Raw genomic sequence first — 23,690 nt, forward strand, 5'->3', positions numbered from 1 at the left:
TATTAAGAACGAAAGAGTGAATGTATTGACCTATTCGACTGATTATTAACTTATTTATGATATCTTCTCGTTTATCGGGTTATATCTTATTGTAAGATTTCTGCTGTTCTATTACAGGTATTATACGACCAATTAGATAAATGAGTTTCTCTATCCTACTACTACATCTTGTTGAAACTTTGGAAATAATTTGAATATTATTTATATTCTAGCGAAAGCGTTATCTAAGTATTTGGTTTGTAAATAATATTCCTTAAAAGTTCGTTAGAATGTTTTTGATTTCGTTAAGTTTATGACCCGTTTCGATTTGAAGGGTTCTGCTGTCTCGTTTTCTTAAATTTATGTAATGTATAAAATCTTTGAAAGTAGGCAAATTGGGTTAGCCCAAGCTTAATAAGCGTAACGAGAGGAGAGGAACGTTAGCGTTAGTTTGTTAGCGTTAGTTTGTAGCTTATGCTTAGACCAGGGCGCGTTTGGAACCCTCGTAGCTGCAGTCTTTAGTTAATGGATGCAGTTGTTGCTATGATTTCTCATTTTTTTCTATTTTGAGTCTTTTAAGTCAACTAAGTTGTAGTTTTAAATCTACTGACTCACAGCACAATGTATCTCCTGTTTCCAACTCTGCATTAAAGTCAATTTGTTTTATCATATTTTTTTCATTTAGATATATAATATTCATTAAATTGACACATAAATAAAAACAAGCCCAATGTTGCTACTTTATTACTTTATTTATCATTTTCAAGCTCTGTAGGAAGAACATTTACACAAATATTAATAACTTGTAATTAATTAAAGCAGCGGAATCTCTGCCGGAGATCATTAACACCCATTGCCCGTTTGCCCTTGCCGTTACTTATGGTATCGCTACCTGAGCCAGGAATAGCAAGATCCCCGGGAACTAGGGGCTGTGGTTTATTTCTCCTTTCTATTAGAGTTATGCCCGATAGTGACTACGCTGGGCAGGCGGGTTGTTCATCGCAGGGCTGATCGCACCGGCGTCGCTGCTGCCCGACATCGGTCTGTGCCATTTGTTCAGCTAAGCACATGTCTAGCAGTGGACGTCTATCGGTTGATATGATGATGGTGATGATAAATAAACTCCTGTTGAAAATGTTACATATAAACCAAGAGAAGTTAACTTTGCTATTATTTTCAAAATAGTAAAATTAGTTTTTAATAAAAGATATATTTCGAAAAATATTTAACAATCTTCATTCTAGGTAATTATTGCATAAATATTTTTTTGTTGTGCCTAAGAAATAATAAAAAAAGCCGGATTTCGTTTACTTGGATGGCATATTATTTCCAGATACAGTTTTATCAAACTACTCAAAAATCTAAATATTATGATTAAAAAATATATTATGATTCCAAATCTTTTTATAAATGATGGTATGAGGCAACCCAACCTTATAAAGCCAGCTGTTTCTAGTTAAGAAATTTATCACGGCGTCCGCACCCTAACATATCTAGTTAAAATAGTAGTAGTACTTGTCAGTTCGGCAGATAGGCGCAAAAATTAAAACATCTTCATTATGAAACTAATAAGACCATAACAAATAATAAATTTTAACAAAGAATTAAGGAAAATAATACTACCCCAACAACGGGATGGCTTAGCTTGGTGATCTCCGAATATTTTTTAAAAAGTGTGCAGGGACAGGCTGTGACACCGCTGCAAAAAGATTATGAAAAATATATTTTTTTCTTTTTTTGAACTACGGAAGGAGTGTCTTGCGCTGTACTTTCTACGGCGCCCCAGATTGTGAAACTGTGGTATGAGAGAAGAAACAAAAAAAAACACAAACGAATTGTTTGTGTTTTTTTTTGCAGCACCTCCACCGTTAAAAAAAGCACTTATCCTACTATTAGTACAGATTTTTGTGACAGAGCTTTCGGCGTTCACTTCATACATCAATTACCAATGCCTACCCATTTTTTTTATAAAACATAAACAACTGCAGCACAAAAATATCCAACTGGCGACTGATGATGTCACCATGATGACCACAGCGCTCACCAGAGAGCCAGGTTGTCATAAAAGAAAGCTAGATTGAAGTATATCCACGTTATCAAAATATGAAAGGAGTATACCCGTATAAAAACCATAGGTCAACAAGTCACGAATCTCATTTGACATACTCGTATAACAGGGACCGTTTGACATAAAATGCACAAAATCCTACAAAAGACCGATATCCCAGCCAAAAAGACAGAAAGACAGATTATACCGCGAAGAAGCCGGCAAGAAACTCAGCTGTTGCTGAGTTCATTTACATTGCTTGGAACATTTTACATTTAAACATAAATTTATTCATTTAATTCGAGATGAAAGCCGAGCCGGATGCTTCCAAGCAACTTGGTCATAAGGAATTCATCAATTGTACAGTAACCTCGTTGTAATAAATGTGTGTAAACTATGCATTGGTCTCAAATTACCTTAGGAATATTATAAAATTATAGGGATATGATGTATTTGTATTAAGAGATCAGATGAAATAGATCACCGTGATAGAACTGTTCGAAAGTGCGTTTGGTAGGACGGCAAGTTTTACCCTTAATTTTGGTATAATTTGAGTTCCGGTTTAGTGGGCCGCCAGAAGTTGCTCACGACTCGACCGCTCGAATTTCCCATTTTTGTTTGGTTTGCGAATGTTGTCGGACGTTAACATAGTGACTGATAGTGTAAACAAATACTTCGGGGCTATATATTGTGAGTAAGAACCTATAGTTATTATTTAAATTTTAACATAATTTGCATCTAGGTACTATTTCTATTTTTTGTTTTTAAGAATCTTGAGCAATAAAGAGTTTGTTAGCGAGAAAACAACTGTTATATCAAAAAAGAGATGAAAATTTAAAGTTTCATGTAACCGTTCTGTGTTTCTTAAATTATGTCTATTGACAAAAAAAGAGCAAAATACGTTCGCATACCTAACTATACTGTTAGTTTATTTTTTAACATGGTACACTTATATTAGATGTTTCTTCGTTGCGAATTTAATATTACTCTTCTAGATCTAACGTCTAAGTCAACAGATTTACAATAATTTTTTGATAAAAAAAGGTTTAATTTTTCCTACCTTTTACCTTTATAAATAATTGTCTGAAACGCAAAATAGTAATACCTATTGTTGTCATGTAAACATAAAACAAAATCATTGACGACCAAGCAAGGTTTAGGAGAGTTTTTAGTTCCATTCTCGTATTTGTAGACGAATTACGATGGTAACTTTAAAATTACTTACACAGTATCGAAAAAATTAAAAGCTATTTTTGTAAAAAAGGGAATTTGACAACTCATAACATCTAGGTATATCTAGATTTAATTAATAAATAGTAAACAGTAAGTAGAACAGAACTTGGCCACGCTTTAGTATGGCTCAGTCTTACATCATTTCCTGTTCCCTTAGGAACTTAGGTATAATAAGTAACTACACTCTAATAGAAATTCAACACGTTATAAAAAATTTAAAACAATACAGGATTTTAAGTTTTGTGAACAGTTACATACGGAAGCTGAAGTTTATATATATATCTACATATATGATATATTTATAAAAGCGAAAGGTAACTGACTGACTGACCGACTCATTAATTAAACACGAGAACAGAAGACATTAAATTAGATATTTTCTTGGTTAATCAACTAACAATGGGATTTCGTTTCTCCGTTTAATGATTACTATAAATAAATAAATATAATACAACAATACACACATCGCCATCTAGCCGTAAAGTAAGCGTAGCTTGTGTTATGGGTACTAAGATGACTGATGAATATTTTTATGAATAACATACATAAATAAATAATTACAGATAAACACCCAAAGACTGAAAAACATTCATGTTCATCACACAAACATGTTCCAGTGGGAATCGAACCAACGGCCATGGACTCAGAAAGCAGGGTCGCTGCCTACTGCGCCAGTCGGCCGTCAAAGACTGGCGCAGACTATTCTTTGAGACTGATCGATACCAAATTATCTTTCAAGCTTTCAAAGACGGGCCCAAATCTATTTACTGACATGGGTCAACGTTACGTACCTAGCGTTATCGACTTATGTATAGGTACCTAGTTCTGCTGTGAATGCAGTCATCTGTTAAAGGGAATTCAAAGATATTGAAATACTATATGTACCTACTTAATATCAAAAGTATGTGTATTTTGAACTTCCAGTACGATTGAAAAACCTTATCGTTTGGTATTTGATTTTTTGAGGTAGATGAAGACTATGTAGCATTACGCTGCGTTCCGAAATTTAAAAATAAAAACTTCAAGCAAAAGTCATTTTGAAAACCACTTCTAGGAATGTTAATGGGTCCAATAATTGCTTGCGACTTTTTCTATCCCAGACTAAGAATTAGAAAAGTAGAAATGTTTTTTTTTTGGCATAATCTAGTTTATATATGCTAGCGGTTTTCTGCGTCTTCGCCTGTGTGTAAGTTCTGTTAGATTACCCGCATAAACACTCGCAGTGTTGCCTTCCTGCGCTATTACATTGTTTGCTTGGCCTCTAACCTTTTCCAAACGCGCGTGCAAACATAAAAAAACAATTTTTTTATGAGCAGGTATAGATGGATATAACAAGATTTTTGCGTATTTAATTATGTATATTGCCGAATAAGTTCGAATTTATAAGTAGTTTGATGGTCAATTAAGGCTTTTTTGTGGAGCCTTCGAGAAGAAATGTTACCTGTTATCTTTAAGTACCTACTTGCCAGCGGCTTTCACTACACAAGCAAGACAATTATTAATCTTTCTTGATTTTATCGATAACTGGTTTGTGTATCTTTAGAGGATTTAACTATGACCTCAACAATTTGGTGATTACCTGGTTACTCTCACTCTGATAAAGCCGTAAGCCTGTCTCATTACCAATAAGATGTTTACCCGTTTTCACAAAACTTAGGAATCGCCTCAATCGGATAGGATGCCTAATGATTTGGATGATTCCTAGAGAGAAAAACTCTTGTCTTTTAAATTTAGTATCAGCTGAGGTTATGGTCAATCGCTAGCTTTTTTTAATCCAGTACAAGTTAGCACCTAACTGCAAGCTCACCTGCTGATAAGTGATAATGCAGTCTAAAACGTCCTGGTCCCTGGTCCCTGTGATGAACATGAAGGTTTTTCAGTGTCGGGTTGTTCATATGTATATTATAAGTTTTTTTCCATTTGCAAATGGAAAAATATGGAGGAGCTTTTACCGCCGCTGGCGGTCCTTACAAAAATGTTATAAATTAGATAGTATAAGTACAATAAGGGCAATATATTACTTGGTTAAGAAAAAATTATAAATAGAAAATAAGACATTAGGATTAAGAAAAATTGTATTTAACTCTATTATATTTAGCCAGTAAGGTACTTAATTGTAAGGAATGTAAATAAAGCTTTATTATTATTATATATATTATAAGTATTTCTGTATATTATTCATAAAAATATTCATCAGTCATCTTAGTACTCAGAATATAACCAGACCAGACCAGACCAGGGGAAAATTCAGATACTATAATAAATTCCAAAAATGCGCATGCCGGGGATCGATCCCGGGACAACAAAAACAACAGCGCTCACTGCTTCGCCAGGGAGATCATCAAAATCAATCAATAGCGTAAGAGTATGTTGGATAAACAAAGATTCTCAGCTTCCCCTTTAATTTTACTCAGGTGGCTTACGTCCAATTTTAAAATCAACTTAATCCTCAGGTTGCAAATTGAATGAAGTACTGCTATCCTTTACAAGAGTAGGAAAAGGATAGTTCTATCTCCTAATTCAATGTGCCATCTGAAGAAATCATAATAGATTGATTCTAATTACGGGCAATACTGGAATGACTACATGATATGTAGATGAATTATAGTTGTTATAGCAACCTTGTTACTTGACAAAAAAGCCGCACATTTTTTTTATAAAAAGGCAGATTATTACAAACAGGTTAAATTTTTATAACAGACGGTAGATATAAGCGGTAATCTGTAATATAAGTACTTTATGGTGTATAAAGGGTAGGTATTGTAATTTTTAACATTGAATTTCCTTAAATTTCATACGGTATCAAAAATGCTTGACATTTAATTTTTTTAAAGTATTTAACATTTGGACCAAATATGTAACGGAAATTATGTATATCAGGATGTATGCAATATGCATACCGTATAACTTTACATCTCTAGATCATCTCTCGAAGTAAGTATAATTGAAGAAGTTATCTTTTTGGCTTAAAACGTAGCCTTCGGTTTTTTACAATGTAGTATTACGTTAATTTAAATTTTTCAATATTAAATAGTTTTTTCCAGAAATGCCAAGGTCGAATCTACTAGTAAGATTTCTGGTATGAAATTAAAAATACTTTATTTACAGGAAATAAATACCTACAATAAGAGATTTGTTTTATTTATTAAATTCAAAATGCCAACTACGTAGGTACGTAATGGCATGGCTGGCATTTTATTTTTCCTTAACGATTTGCGTTTTTCTTTTTTCATTCGACAAAAGAAAGGACTAGAATAAGTTCCGTTTCCATTGAACATGTATTGCTACAACTTTACCGTCTACACTTAAAATAACATTTTAACAGGTTGAATTATGTAAAAATATGTGAACCGATTTTAATAATTATTGTTTTATTTTGATAACTTAATCTATGGTTTCCATATTCCAGATAAATACCAGGATGATATCAATGGAAGAAGAGTGTAAAAAAACTGGCGTTACGCCCTCTGACATAGCCGCCCTACGAGGGTGGCTCAAGACTCAGCCGCATCTACCTGAAAAGTATATTACAGGCACGTAGTCTTTTCTTTTGTAATATATTACATATTTATTAATGAGATAAGGTCTACGAGTAGCAGTTAAACCGTACTGCCAAGTGATTTATCATTTTTCGTCCTTTTTCAAGCTTATTACCAAATGCGGGTAACGTAAATATTTTTTTAATATATTTGTAGTTCGATTCGGAAGACTTACTTAATCAAAACTTTTAACCAATCATCAAAACATCAAAAACGATGATAATAATTCGATTTCAAGGAGTTTCGAGTGTATGTATACGCGTTTTAAGGAAATATAGACTATTCATATTACAATACGTATGGTCCTTAAAAAAACGCGATGACATAGTAATTTAATTCTAAGATACCCTTCGTGAATTAACAAACAACTTTTACACTTTATACAAATGGTGTAAAATTTATGTGTGCGTGTATATAGCTACAATGAATCTTATTTTTGTCTTAATTTTAATTTCAGATTTCGATTTGCTCCTAGCGTATTATTGCTGCTTCAAAAGCTCGGCGGTGGCAAAGAAAGTGTTAGACATAAATTTCACACTTCGTACGTTGTTCACCAATTTGTTTCAAAACCGAGTGGTTGATAAATCCATCATCAAGACTTTAGACGTTGTGTAAGTATTTACTTAGCACTGATTTTAACTGTAAATAGTTATTTACAAAGCGGATCATCGCTTCATTAAATATCTTTAAACGTTATTATTTTGCTTGAATAGTAGCACAAGTGAAATAATGCTAAATTTTGAAAGAATAAAGAAAACACATAATATATCTGTTCTGTAACATATACCAATACTAAAATAAAAGAAATGAAAGATAAAAAGGCATTGTGTTAAACGCTGTGCAGTTAAACTTGCTAGAAATCCATCCACTGCACCCATCCATAAGTCGACGCAATGTACGTGTAGGATTAATATCGATTTATATTCTAGGGGATATTTAGATGAAGTGAATGTGTCATAGAATTAAAATGTCCATGAATAGTTTATTTTGAGTACAAATGATCACTTTTTCTAGTGTAAAAATTAAACACACCCCGATACTCAATATGCACACTCGATTTATTATACTAAATGGTTGCGTCCTATTCGAAGTCACAGCCAAAAGTGCCCTCTCGTGTCATCCCACCCTCAGGCCAGAGCCGCCATATTTTTCCCCCTCTTGGTGACCGGATACTGACGTCACATCGACCGACAAGCTGCCGAGGTGGAGCTTGCGTCGATCTTTGTACATTGTCGCACACAAAACGCGCGGTGTTGCCAACACGGCCATGCTGCACCGTGCCCGCCCCGGGTACCCCACGAGCCGGGATCAAAACACTGCGAAATTTAAGAACTGTTAACACATGAAGCATTCTATATAAACACATAATTCACACCACCTCATTATTCTTTATATTTGTAAGGCCCATCGGAATATTGCCCATGCCTTGTCCATTGTGCGACCCCGTAGCTCAATCAACAAGACCATCCCACCCAAAGGGACAAGCCACACTTAGGAGACAGATGTGTCATTGTTGAAAACCACTTGCACTTAAAGAACATTTCGCTCACTTAAGCGTACCAAGTTGGTGAAGACCACTTGCTCTTAAAGAACATTTCGCTCACTTAAGAGTACCAAGTTCGTCTTCAAGCTCAGGCATTCCAATGTGACGTTCTTTATTCATAATGCAATATTCCCATCATACGTCACAGTATTTTATCACGGCTCGCTGAAGTATTGTTTATATCTACAAAGCCTACATAATGTATGAAAATACTGATTAGAGATTCATTTTAATAATAATTTTGAACTATAGCAAAATGTAACATAGCACTGAAAGTTAAGTAAGTCAACTCTCTATTTAAATTATGGTTAATCTAGTGAAAATCAATGGCGTAAAGACAATTTAAATAATATTCGTAATATTTATAGTTTAAGATAATATTTATAGTTTAAGATATACCTTGCCAACACGGTTTTTGGTTTACGGATTTAATAAATAAAATAATATATTTCTAATCTAGGCTCCAATCACCGATATTGATCCATGATTTCATATTTTCGGCCACAGCTACGCCATTATACATTTTAGAACATCTTTGACTACCTCTCAAATCCACAACCTCATATCTCTCGTTGTTCAAAATTTTCTTGACTTGAAATGGACCTTTAAACGTCGGCATTAATTTTCTACTTTGACCGTCGTTACTTTGACTTTGTATTCTTATCAATACTAAATCTCCTTCTTTGTAAGTTTTAGCTTTCACCCGAGATTTATCGAACCTTTCTTTCTGATATTGAGCACTAGCCTTAACACTACTATCAACTCTCTCGCGCAACTGAGACATATCGACTAATTTTTCGTCTTCCAACTCTGGGGCTAAACTATCACTATCCATGCGTAATCTATAACCGAAATAACTTCACTAGGGACAGCTCGTGTAGTTTTGTGTATCGTGCTATTTAAGCCTTGCTGTAGAGCCTTTATGCATTGATCCCACCTTTCATCGGTAGTATCAGCACCCATAGATTTTAATGATTCTAAAATAGTTTTATTAAATCTTTCGACTTGTCCATTAGCGCGAGGAACACCTGTTGCCACTATATGTAATCTAATATTTCTATTTGCACAATATTGAGCAAATTTACCCGATGTAAAACAAGAACCGGCTTCAGTGATTATGCGTCTGGCGTTTCCGAAGGTCTTTGATATATTTTCTAACTATTTAATGACACCCGCTGTATTAGTTTTACGAACCGCGGAAATAAAGACAAATTTTGTAAACGCGTCTACCACTACCAACAAATACTTATTTTTATTTTTAGTAGTCACAAATGGACCAATATGATCCAGATGCAAAGTATGAAACGGTTGTGCGTATTTTGGCAAAGGGTATAATTCCCCTTCCTTTGGTCCCTTCCTTTGGTCCCCCTTTATTTTTGTGATAAATGCAATTCAAACAGTTTTTGATATACTTTTTTACTATTTTCCGTAATCGTGGAAACCAGTAAAGTGTAATAAGTGAATACGCTCAACCGTTTTATCTAATGAGAAATGGCCTACGTCATCATGGTTACATTTTATTATTTGCCAGATGCAGTTCTTTGGGACCACCCAACGACGGCCATTACTAGTTCGCTTATACACCTTCGCGCCTAATAACTCGTAACTATTAAAAATCTCTTTATTATCTTCGGCCTGTCCTGATGCTAAGACCTCTCTTATTTTCATTAATTCTGGGTCTTGGACTTGTACCGCAAGTAACCAATCCCCTTCCGTGATTGACATAATAATCTATATAATATCACTACAATCCGTAATAATTTTACCTAACAAGTAAAGTCTAAACTTTTGAAGACAACAAACTACAGCCAGTAGTTCCAACTCGAAAGAATGAAATTTCTTTTCGTCGTTTGTAGTCTGTCTGCTGTAATAATGGACTACCCTTTCGCCTTCATCCCCTACTTCATATCCTACTTGCGTAAGGATGCCAGCTAAACCTTCTCTACTGGCATCAGTATACAAAACGGTGTCTTTTTTTGGATCGAAGATAGCTAATACGCTTTCAGAGGTTAATTTATCTTTCAAAATGCAAAATGCTTGATTTTGTAGCTCACCCCATTCCCAGACAGCATCCTTCTTCAACAACTTAGTAAGTGGAGTGGACAAAATAGCACAGTTTCGTATAAATTTCCTAAAATAACTAATAAGCCCCAAATACTGTCGAAGTTGGTGCACTGTTTTCGGTACCGGAAAATTCTTTACTGCTTCCAGTTTGGCTTCGTTTGGCATAACACACCCTGGTCAAATTTTGTATCCCAAGAATTCAATTTCATTTTTAAAGAAATGACACTTTTTTAAATTCAATGTTAAACCATTTTTCTTAAATATTTGCAAAACTTCTTCAAGCAAGTTCATATTTTCCTCTACAGTTTCCGAAATTAAGTATAAATCATCTAAATAAACAATCACTTTCCCAAACCTTAAATTACCAAGAGTTTTGTTCATCATTTGTTGAAAACAAGAAGGTGCATTAGCCAACCCAAATGGAAGCCGCAAGAATTCGAAATGTCCGTCCTCGGTTATAAATGCAGTTTTTTCAATCGAATCCCTATGCATCGCAATCTGATAATACCCACTTTTTAAATCTAAGCTGGTGAATACCTTATAGCTTTGTTGTCTATCCACTAAATCTTCAATTCTGGGCATGGGGTATTTATCTTTAACCGTTATCTTACTTAAGGCCCTATAATCTATGCATAGCCTTTTCTCCCCGTTCTTTTTATTAACTAAAAGGGCTGGACTAGCATACGGCGAGTTACTCTCGCGTACGATATTATTTACTAGTAATTCGTCGACCATTTTGCGAATCGTTTGCCTGTCGGAATGTGATGCTCTAAAGGGTCTGCATTGAATGGGCTGCGAACTAGATAACTTAATTTCCATTTCATAATTATTTACCTTACCCTATTCTTTTATATTACTGGCTATGCAATCACTATATTTATTTAGTAAAGCAACTAATTCAGTTTGATGTACCTGTGCGTCTATTTCAGATACCGCAATACGATGACAGTACTCTTTTAAATCGCTTGCATATTGAAATTTCAAAATATCACCTACTCGAGAATAAACTAAATCGCGCCGCTCTGTAACATTCCGCCCAATCAGTATATCAAAACCCACCAAGTCATCGATAACGTAAAAATCAATATCACATAGTGTGATCGAATCAAAAGAAAGATTAACACAAATCTTCTTATTGACACTTTTACAAATATGCTTAGAAAACCCTTGCAAAACTACAGGAGAAGGTAGTTCAATAATTTTTAACGAAAGTTTCTTTACCAATGATTCGGAAATGAGTGAACAACTACTTCCGGTATCTATGAATGCTTCGTGGCAGGTATCGAATATACACACGTTTTTAACAAACTTATTTTTCGCATCTGAGGGAACAAATTTTGTCTCTTGTTGCTCTGGTTTAACTAATGATTTCCCTGGATTCTTCTTACTATAGCGAAGGGATTCCACATGTCCCCGCTTCCCGCAATATTCGCATTTGTTAGCCTCACACTGATGTTTTTTGTGATTACCCCCACATACGAAACATTTAATAACCTTGCGAATTTGAGTATTATTAATATCCGTGCTACTATTTGAAGGACCGCAAATGCTGGAGTTAGTAAAGTTCGTATTCATTTGTGAACTTTGATTACCCGACAGTGTACCATGACTACTTTTAACTGACGCATCACGTGAACTACCCACTTGTTTAACATTTTTCTTGTAAATACGCCCATGTAAATAACTCGATAAATCGTCACATGTTTTAAAGTAACTGGATTCTAAAGAAACATAATCACTGATGTTACCTACTATGATCGAAACAATATCTTGTTCGCAGAAATTTAAACACAATCTGTCAATTTTGCACTTCTGTTCAAAATAGAATTCATATAAAGATTGATTATCAATCGGTTTTCGATCAATAATTTCTTTTAAAAGTTCGAACATATTTCTTTGAATTTGAAAACTACCTGACAACTTCGTCTTCCAATCAATCCACTTCCATAAGGGCCACTTATCATCTGTACGTAATAACGAATCGTACCAGATTTTAGCCGAACCCTTCAATTTATTAAGAGCTTGATAACGAATTGTTTCATCAGACCATCTAAAAGTTTGCGCGTAAGATTGAATAATGTTAAGCCATGCATTAATATCGTCTTTCAAAGGGTCAAAGTCTGGTATAATATTGTTCAATGTACTCACAGTCTCAGTATCTTTACGAGATACCTTATTACGTTTCCTTGGAGGTGATGGCGTCCTGGGCTCTGAAGAACTCGAGGTGGACCGAGCGCGTTTGCGTTTCGATCTTTTTTTCCCATAGCGTAAGTTACAACACACTTCTGATGTAAAAATTAACCACACCCCGATACTCAATATGCACACTCGATTTATTATACTAAATGGTTGCGTCCTATTCGAAGTCACAGCCAAAAGTGCCCTCTCGTGTCATCCCACCCTCAGGCCAGAGCCGCCATATTTTTCCCCCTCTTGGTGACCGGATACTGACGTCACAACGACCGACAAGCTGCCGAGGTGGAGCTTGCGTCGATCTTTGTACATTGTCGCACACAAAACGCGCGGTGTTGCCAACACTAGTTGTGTTACTATCAAACTTATAATATAGTGATATTGATAATAATCATTTAATCCTAAAAACCCGCAGTGATTCTAAGCTTTGAATCCTCGTTCTCCGATTGGGTGAGGATAATTTCTTGACGTGACGTGTTACGGGACGTGATAGGGTTTACAAATCTGACGCTTGCTGTTTCTTGATACAAACTCGAATTGCCTTCTATCATTTAACTTGATTGGACACTGAACGAATTTTTGTTATTCAGGATTTTTGGGCATATACGTAAATTCTTAATACATTTAAATCCTCTATTGACATGGACTTCTGACACATTAAAATTTAAATCTTACCTCTTAACGTTTCGGATAGATGCCCGTTCTCAAACTCATCCTGTATATAAAAATAATGACGGCCTATTGGCGGAGTGGGCAGCGACCCTTCTATCTGAGTCCAAGGTCGTGGGTTCGATTCCCACAACTGAAAAATGTTTGTGTCGTGAACATGAATGTTATTCAATGTCTGGGTGTTTACCTGTATATTATAAGTATTTATGTATATTATTATTGTACCCATAACAAAAGCTAAGCTTACTTTAGGGCTAGCTAGATGGTGATGTACTGTCGTAGCAATAAATAAAAAATTTATAACTCTTGAAGTTATTAATTACCCTTGATAATTAGTTAGGTACTCATTATACACTGATTTATTTTTTTATTATAATATTTCATTGCAGATGTGCATTACCGCTTAAAGCATCATCGATCGATAAGCATTATAGAGTGATTTATCATTCACTAATCGACCACGATGCGAAAAACTTTATTTTCACCGACGTTATCAGGTAAGCTTGCCAATTTCTTCATTATGATTTACAGATAATATAAATACCCATCTCCGATAAAATATCTAGTACATAGGTATGTATACTCAGAACAGCGGTGCCAATTATGTTGTATCCTCTAAACTAAATGAGCAGGTCTAAAAGTAGTGTCATCATTCTTTTCAACAGACTTGTAAAATGTTATGAGCAGTTTGACATTTGGCTATTAATACAAAGATTTTATGATTTAAATTTACTAAAAAATAAAATCTGGAAAAAATAAATAAAATCAACATTGCCAAGTAAAACACAGAAAATTGCAGTATTTTTTTATCCCTATTATATGAAAGGGAATGTGAAGTATAATACGATTTACATCTAGTCATTTTCAACAAATGTTGTAGGAGATATTTATTTCTTGTTTTTAATCGTGTGACAGTCGGTCTTTTATGTCATTTTTTTTTATATTTCGGTGTCGAGACATTTCAAATTTTTAGATATGCCAGTTTAGTTTAGTGTAGAATTTTTGTGTGCTACAGAATTTATACCATCGTACACTGTACTATATTTATTCAGTACTAGCTGACCCGCTCAACTTCGTCTGCACCAAATCGTTTTAATATCTTAAAAAAATCTAGAAACTAATTGCAGCTCTACCTACCAGGTCTAGTTTTATTTTCAAACTATGTTATTCGCGGCCCGTCGTCGCCTTACGTGTTATTCTATACCCGTCGTAACTTCTACGCGATAGGTTAAATAAGAATAATTTAAAAACGTATTTGCAGTTATATAATCAAACTTAATATATATTTTATTTCTTTCGCATTTATAATATTAGTAGGATAGTACGCATGCATTCGATCGTTGTCCCATATGTTTGTCCTTTATCTCCGAGGATATTTATCAGATCTCCATTAAAATTACACAATATGAGCATAGTACCTAATAGTACCTAAGTAGAGCACTTTCAAATAAAAAAAAGAATGATTAAAATCGGTTCAAATTTAACGGAGCTATGAAGTAAAATTCATAAAAATATTCATCCCGTTTCCCGGAGGAAACTTATTGTTTATCGGTATAAAAAGTATCCTTTATGTTTACACGGAATACCAGGTGTGGTACCTGGTATTCCGTGTAAACATAAAGGATACTTTTATGCCAAATTTTATTTAAATCCATTCAGTAGTTTTCACGTGATGCCCGGACAGACAGACAGAAAGGCAAAAATTAAATAAAAATCTGTTTTGGACTCAGTATCGATTATAAAGCATACCCCGGTCAAAATTTTCAAAATAAATTTAATGTACATAAATCTTCTAGTTACTGTTTAATTATAAGTATATATATAGATTATTTATCTATGTGTACTTGATCATTATATCTTATTAGCTTCGCCCGCAAACCCCCCTTCTCTTTCGCGTGGAATTTTGATGTGTGTACCTACCTACGTAATTCCCTAAACCCTGTTATGCCAGAATTAAAACAAGATGTAATTCTTCATAACTAAATTATTTTTATTATTACTCGACGTATGACTACTTCGGAAGTGTAACTGGGGTCGGGTTTACCAGATTTAGTTTTGAGGCACATTGGAATACCTAACTTAGTTCATTTACCGTAGCGAATTCATTTGCGTGCTAAGATTTGGTGATCATTGAGTACAGACATTACTAAACCAGTTAGTACCGTTGTAATTTTAGACTATCTAGTTTTGATATATGTTTCCTTTTTTTGGTGTTTAAATAAAGCTCTTAGGGAGACTGGAACTTGACAGATCTCAAGTTTTTTTTGGTGGTAATTTAGTATTATAAAATCGAACAAAACATACCAAGTACAGTGCCGTGTGGTGACAGCAGATATATGCCATATGCAACTGCGATCAACAATCTTTTTGTCCATCGTGTTGATTATGGGTAAGCCCTCCCAATTAATTCAAGAAATCCCTACTCCCTACTTCTACTTCTATCTACTTAATATTATAAATGTCATGTAAGTTTGTTTGTTACGCTTTCACGCAAAAAGTACTAAACCGATCCTCAAGAAACTTTGTACACATATTCTTGGAAGTGTTAGAAGTAATATAGGATACTTTTTATCCCGACATTAAGCTCGGTTTCTTTGGGAGAGGAACACCAGACCAGAACTCCGACAAATTATAACCGATTTATAATGATAATGATAATTATTTTTGTACTATATTTTTGTACTATAGAGGTAATAATATGTGTTTAATTTTGCCCAAACTTTGGATGGAGATAAAGGACAGAACTCTTCAGCGGACAGCAGCAAACCCCTCATATAAGACTTAGCGATACTGAATACTTTAATTTTTTTTAGAAATAAGTACAACTAAATTTAATGCCACATCAAAAAACAAAATCAAACGCAGACGAAGTCGCGGGCAACACCTAGTACTATTATAAACTTATCATGTTTTGTATTGCTTAGGTAATATTTTTGGTTGATGTTTTACTTATGGTATTTTTTTTTTTTTTTTGATATAGGTTTCTTTTCAACTGTTTCAGAACTGTTTTAATGCTCGTTGATGTCACGCAGTATAGAGATGGGACAGCTCCAGGGTATTTAATACTGATCGACCTGAATGGCGTCTCTCTGAGCCACATTACTAAGCTCGACTTACAGACTGTGCAACAGATATTATACTTTCTGCAGGTAGTACACATATCTATCACACATTAATACACACTCTTAACAGGTCAGCATGCAGTAAAAGTTTACTTGTTTTCCGTGCATCTGTATGTTATAAGTATTTATCAAATTATTCAAAAATATTTATTAATTATCTCAGTACCCATAATACAAGGTACTACTTTGAAGCTAGATGGCGATGTATTTATGGTCGCACTTAATACACTTATTAAGTGCGACCATAAATACATCGCCATCTCACTCTTTTATTTACTATATCTTACCCGCAATTTCGTCCTCGTTTGTTTTTTTTTTTAACCACAGAAACAGTTTATTGTGACAGTAGCAGCAGCAAAAATAATCGATTGCGCTGGATCATAAATGTTAATCGGAGTATGTAAATGAATAGGACCCACTTTGGAGGTTTGAAGGAGAATTTCGTGTGCGTCGGTCTAAGCTTTTTTTTATAGTAGTAATGCACGGACCAGACGGCCTCATCATCATCATCATCATCACATCAACCGATAGACGTCCACTGCTGGACATAGGTCTTTTGTAGGGAGTTCCAAGTTCCACGATTCTGAGCCGCTTGGATCCAGCGGCTACCTGCGACGCGCTTAATGTCGTCTGTCCACCTCGTTGGGGGTCGACCAACGCTGCGCTTACCAGTACGAGGCTGCCATTCCAGCACCTTGGGACCCCAACGTCCATCCTTTCTCCGAACTATGTGCCCGGCTCATTGCCACTTTAGCGTCGCGACTCGCCAGACGGCCTACCTGATGGTAATTAAAAAAACGGGTATCGTTTTTAAAAATAACTTGTAAAATTCGGTGTAGCGTGTTTTATCTAGGTACAGTCCTCAAGTTTTTTAAACTCGCGATTAGTTCTAAATTAAATTTCCGATTAGAATGAATTAAAAAGTCATTTATTCCTATATATGCAATCGATGATAAAATTTATTTATTTGAATAAGTACTGCGATACAAATGTAACCCACTTTTGTTTCTGCCGTCGATGTACTTATCGCCAGTAGTTTTCTCAGTGCACGCCAAGTAATGAATTTTATCGGCAAATTTATCTATTCTAAGTGATAATGTATTATTGCAATTGCATCTCAATTATTAAAAAAAAAAAGATTATAGCAAATAAAAGGTGAAAAATTAGTTCTGTACTTTCGGAATCAATTCGTCACAAACAAATAAACAAAAAAATATTTTCTGTTCATAATATTAGTATAGATTAAAGTAAATAGTAAACATTTTATAAATATAAAAAAGCAATGTGTAATCTCTTGTTTCAAACGTGTCTCATTGTAATATGGACCTTTGAAAAAGTAGATCGAAACTGCAACGTTTCCTACTAGATGACGCTACAGTCGCTATAAGACTGATGTAAAAGGCATATACTAATTTTGGCATCGACGGTAGGAGATCCGTAGCTTAATTGGTGAAAGCGCTCGGGCCGCGATTGCCCGAGAGTCGCAGGTTCAAATCCTGTCAGTTCCGAAAATTTTTATATGCATTTATAAAATTGATAATTCCTCCAAGTGTAGGTAAAAACACTAATAAAATTATAAAAATATAAAAAAGCAATGTGTCATCTCTTGTTTCAAACGTGTCTCATTGTAATTTGGACCTTTGAAAAAGTAGATCGAAACTGCAACGTTTCCTACTAGATGACGCTACAGTCGCTATAAGACTGATGTGAAAGGTATATACTAATTTCGGCATCGACGGTAGGAGTAGGTAAATTTAATCCTAGTATCTCCAACAATATTCAAAAAATGTTAGCATAATTTAATTATAACCTTCCCAGTGAAAGAAAAATTCCTGCAATCTACCAAATATTAGACAAACAGAATCAACTGCAACGTTTCATGTCATTGGCATTGAGTTTGGCTTCTATATTTATTTTTTATATTTATTCTCCTTCACCGTGTCGGATTCAATTACCGGCGGGGGCTATTTTGGAATTTTTAATGGTCTGATGGGCGAGGCTTCCGCAGTGGCTTGTTAGCCTACCTACAAAGACAAAAACGTACAGCCAAGCGATTTGGCTTATGGGTACGATGCCGCGGAGAATCGATTAGGTTGCCATAACCCAAACAGGTTAGCTCGCTACCATCCTAGACTGCATCATCACTTACCACCAGGTAAGATTGCAGTCTTGAGCTAAGTTGTAGTTGTTTTTTTTAAAAGTAAATTATTCTTTTATTCACCATTTGGGTCAGCGTTGAAGGAGTTCCGTGCTCTTGGGCCGTTAATGTTGATATGAAGATAATTCTTTTTTTTTGTTTCAGGAAGCAATTTTGATAAGATTAAGAGGTGTACACTTCTTGAATGCACCATCGTACATAGACAGACTAATGATGATATTGCGGCCATTTATAAAGAAGGAGTTGATGAACATGGTCTGCATTCACAGTGCCGGAAGCAATTCTATTGAAAAGCTTATCCCTGTTGAAGCATTGCCAATAGAGGCTGGTGGAAAGTTTAAGTCTTACGCGGAAGCCAAGAGTTAGTGAATAATTTTAGTCCCCTATAAAAGCAGTAGTACCTATTATTTCTTATGTACATGAAATTTCTCGAAGATTTAAATTAAAGCAAAATGACGATACAGATTGTGACTGCACGTTTTGAAATGTCTTTATCATTATTCATTGTACAAATTAAACAAAAAAATCCTGCACCTTAATAAAAGTTGTAAAGCCGTCATTATTTTGAGGGGGATATAATCAAAACTGAAATTTTGTGGGAAGCTGCCCTGCTTACCCGTTTTAATATTATAAATAGGAAAGTGTGCTTGTCTGTTTTGTTCTGTAGTTGGCAACTGCAGAATCGATCTTGAGAACGCTCACACGTATTTATTATATCTCAAAAAAGATTAATAAATAGGCAAAATTACGTCGGTGCTGTAGACTAAAAGTAGTTTTAGTGTGCCGGCGGTGTGTATCTTTGACACTCGATGCTTACTTACTATCACCGCTTAAAGCAGTCTCCATTTATAAATTCGGTTTTATACGACATAGTTTGACAATAAATTCTTCATCATTGAATACTAAAAATGTGTAGTAGAGTCATAAATACCTGAAAAACTAAAATTATAACGGACATCTTCAGCGGTATAGTAGGCACTTTATAAAAACTTATATGGACTAATATTCTAACGTATTAATACAGGAATTAATGATATTCTTTGACATCTCTACAATTATTAGTGATCATTCTGAGACAAGATAGTCTACATTATTGAAATAATAGTACTTAAGCAATGCCGCAATGTTTATATTTTACATATGACTTTTATTTATTTTAGGTGAGGCGACCGAACTGTTATTATCAAACAAGGAGTTCTTCATCAATGAAAACAAGAAACGTGTGGTAGAGTCATTAAGACCTGGAAAGCCAAAAACTATCACGGACATATTCGGCGGCATAGAAGGCTCTTTTAAAAAATTGGATATAGACTAATATTCTACTTTGTGATCTTTACCTTTATATAAACCTTAGTAACACGTGTATTAAATGTGAAAGTGTATTAGATAATTTGTCATTCGCAACGGATAGATGTGATATCTTGCAAAGAGATAGTTTAGGAACCGGAAAATGAAAAAGGCTTCTAGCTACATGTATCGTCGGTAATTAAGAAAGAAAGTTGGTATTACGGTAGGCATAATTGGAATACTGAATACATAGAATATTATGTATAATTCTAAATTTAATTGATTTCTTTATATTGGTTCTAAGCTGGGAATTATAGGAATATAGTAACGACAGATCTATTTATGAAATAAATCACGAAGGCACTTCTGATTAAATTGCTAGTAGCTTCAATAACTAAACGGCCTTAGGGTTATCTATAAAATTACAAAAAGTCAAATTCAGTGATCAGAGTCAGTTCAGCATGCCAGTGAATGTTCAAATCCTTTTCACTGATTATATCAGCGAAAAATATTATGATAGATAAACTGACTCAACAGGGCTGGCCTGGAGATTAAGTGGATATATTTCACACACATCAAGCTATGGTCAACAAACGAGCATTTTTAAAAATCTACTTTAATTGCAAAAATATGAATAAAGCTAAAACAGCACAAGGAGTGCCCCTTGCCACTCTGGCGCATAGAGCGATTGCACGAGGTAGAGCGAGATTTATCCCAGCCTGAGGTAGGATTCGGCGGCGCTTCACATATAAGTAAATAACGACATATATTGTAACATATTACTGATACTTTAAGCGCAGCGAGAACATAAAATGAATTAATCTATGCATTAATAGATATTACGTAGTATAACACAAAGTCGTTTTCCTCGTATGTCTGGTTATCCGCTAACACCTCCTTTTTATGCAGCTTCACTATCGTTTAGAAAAATTTTCACATATACTTTATGTATTGTATAATAAAGCCTAATGCAGTTTCTTTGTAAGTAGAAAATAAGAATACTCTGTAACTAAGACGGCGAAAATTAAATTTACATGGCAGTAACTTCACTCTTTTTTCATTGGAGACCATTCTCTTTGGATACTTCATGCGGTGTAACATCTGCGCACGCAACTCTTGTTTCATGCGGAAATTTACTCTTATTTCTTATTAAAAATATAATTCAATTAACTTCCTCCGAACAAATATTACATAAACCTATGATAGCTTATTTAATCTTTCCTGTCTTAAAAATTTCATTCACATATACTTTTTAGTTTATAAATTATATTTTAAGTATTGGAAAAAATAGGGTTTAAATAAATGTCAACTAATAAAATAGCAGGCCATGCTTCTTATTCTTTTTTTTATTATTTAGAAGCACAATTAGGACAGCAAAAAATAATTTAAAAAAAGCCCAAATCTGCAGTTTTTTTACGCGGAAATCCAAACCAACTTTTTATAATGATCAAAAACATATAGGTATGGACAGTTATTCAAAGTTGTTACTATAAACTAAAAATTAGCATTTACACCTCCGTATAATTTTTGTTAATTAACTTGCATATTTATAGATATGTACTTATATTAATATTATAATATTATGCTAAAAAAAAAGTAGTAAATTGTAATCCACTTAACGATCGGATGCACAGATATTATGTTTTTAAAATATAGTTTACTTCAACTGCAATACCTCTAACTGATCAACCCGCTACCATCTAAGACTGCATAGTGCTGACTCACTCAGGTGAGATTGCCGTCAAGGGCTAACTTGTGGAAGAATAAAAAAGTGTGACCAAAAAATTTCACAATTAATAAAGCGAGGGAAACAATTCTAATTTTTTTTTCTTTAATTATAACATATTATTACACATCTATACTTATAACTTTACTCAGAAGCGGTGATAGCGCTTTGGGTACGAGCTCGACTTACCTTTCGGGACTTCGGGCTTCAAGGGTGAAGGAAATCTTCGTGAGGAAACCCGCATGCCTGTGTGCAGTCCACCTATTCGCACTGGGCCAGCGTGGTGGACTACGGCCTTACTCCTTTACATTGTGGGAGAAGACCCGTTCTCTGTAGTGGGCCTGTAATGGGTCGATGAGATGACGATGATGGAGATGGATGAGGGGATAAAAGTGTTTGACTATATAACACCATGTAAGGTCAAACTAAAGTTGGTCTTCCGGATATCCATTGACGATTCGCAATGTTTACCTGATTAAGGTTTCAAATAGTAGGCGATTGAGGCAGCTAGTGTAAGAATAGCTATATGTTCGAGCACACCTCAGACGGTCGTTGAAATATGTTGGAAGAAATTGCATCATATTTCAACGACCTACGATATTTACTATCTGTACTAAATGTCCTAACGCTGAACAGTTTATCTGTATATTTTTAACTGCCTATACGTTTGAAGAATCGCTTTACGTTAGGTAGCTGATTTACTGAAAGTTTTAGACAATTTAGCAGTTAGGTAGGTACTCTGCGGGGCCAGTTGTTTGTAAAATCTAAGACCGTTGCTGTGAAATAACAAATAAGTAGGTATCTAAAGTATACCTAAATTTATTTTTCCCTATAATTTGTTTGCCATTGTTATGCAATATTTTTAAAATTTAAATTACAAGCGTAATAACACTGGTAATAATACAACAGACATTTGCTAATTGAAGTTGATTGACATATTTTTGGTCACTACACTTGAGAACAAAAAATATCGCATGTAACTATGTTTTTAATGATTAATACATTCTGAAACTACCATTTAGGTTTGCTTTTCTGTTTGTATATGGTATTGTGTCTTTATTTCAATGCACTAATCTCACTTCCCCTATTGAGACTTAACGCCTGTTTTTGGTACTGCTACTACTAGGCCATACATCACACGATTATTAACAGTATCTAATCACTCGAGTATAATAGGTAAGTTGAAACCGTAGAAGGTCCCCGGAACGGTCATTTGCAAATGATAATTTTGATTGCATAAGAGTGCCCGTTTGTCTGTTCATTAGTTATGTCATCTTCATCACATCAACCCATTACCGTGCCACTACAAAGCACGGGTCTCCTCCCACAATGAGAGAGGGTTAAGGCCTAAGTCCACCACGCTGGCCCAGTGCGGATTGGTGGACTCCACATACCTTTGAGAACATTATGTAGAACTCTCAGACATGCAGGTTTCCTCACGATGTTTTCCTTCGCCGTTGAAGCAAGTGATATTTTAATTACTTAAAATGCACATAACTTAGAAAAGTTAGAAGTGTGTGCTGGGATTAGAACTCGACCCCCCGAAAGTAAAGTCAAGCTCTTACTAATGCGCTAATGTGTTATGTTATTCGTTATAAATCTAAGGTTCATTGGCTCAACCTTCACCGGTCTTGATGGGACATATGGCTCACAAGAAAACTCTCAGCATGCTATAGATAAAGCTATGCTTGGAGTATCTCTGCCTGATCAAATGAGGTATGAGGATATCCGTAGAAGAACCACAATTAACGACATAGCTCAACGAGTCGCGAAGCTGAAGTGGCAAATAGTTTGCAGAGTAGATGGACGTCAGGGTCCCAAGGTGCTGAAATGGCGACCTCGCCAGACCAGTAAAGGCAGCGTTGCGTTGGTAAACCCCGTCGCTGTGGTTAGATCTCATGGAGTCGCATGGAGCCGCTGGACCCTGACCAGCACAAGCCCATTGTTTTTGGAGCTCCGTTGCTTGCCTTGACGATGGAGTATTTTGTACTTAATTAATTGTACGTTAAGGTTGGGTTATTAAGGAATTTTCTATATCATATCTACTTTTTTATTGTTTATGATGGCAGTTAGCCTCAGAGGATTGATGTTCCATCATTTTTTTTATACCAAGACTGCCTTGACTGAAAT

General features: G+C 34.9%; 1 protein-coding gene across 1 annotated transcript; it reads left to right on the forward strand.

Annotated features, from left to right (window-relative positions):
- The first annotated feature begins 2,611 nt into the window (after positions 1-2,611).
- Positions 2,612-21,341, forward strand: LOC120628475 (clavesin-1-like). The gene is made up of 7 exons (XM_039896861.1): positions 2,612-2,716; positions 6,669-6,792; positions 7,256-7,409; positions 13,657-13,764; positions 16,269-16,416; positions 18,692-18,908; positions 19,708-21,341. Exons 2-7 carry the CDS (start codon positions 6,681-6,683, stop codon positions 19,860-19,862), a joined length of 894 nt encoding a protein of 297 aa, XP_039752795.1. The 5' UTR covers positions 2,612-2,716; positions 6,669-6,680; the 3' UTR covers positions 19,863-21,341.
- Positions 21,342-23,690: the final 2,349 nt, after the last annotated feature.

The sequence above is a fragment of the Pararge aegeria genome, chromosome 12, assembly GCF_905163445.1.
Source record: "Pararge aegeria chromosome 12, ilParAegt1.1, whole genome shotgun sequence".
Taxonomy (NCBI): domain Eukaryota; kingdom Metazoa; phylum Arthropoda; class Insecta; order Lepidoptera; family Nymphalidae; genus Pararge; species Pararge aegeria.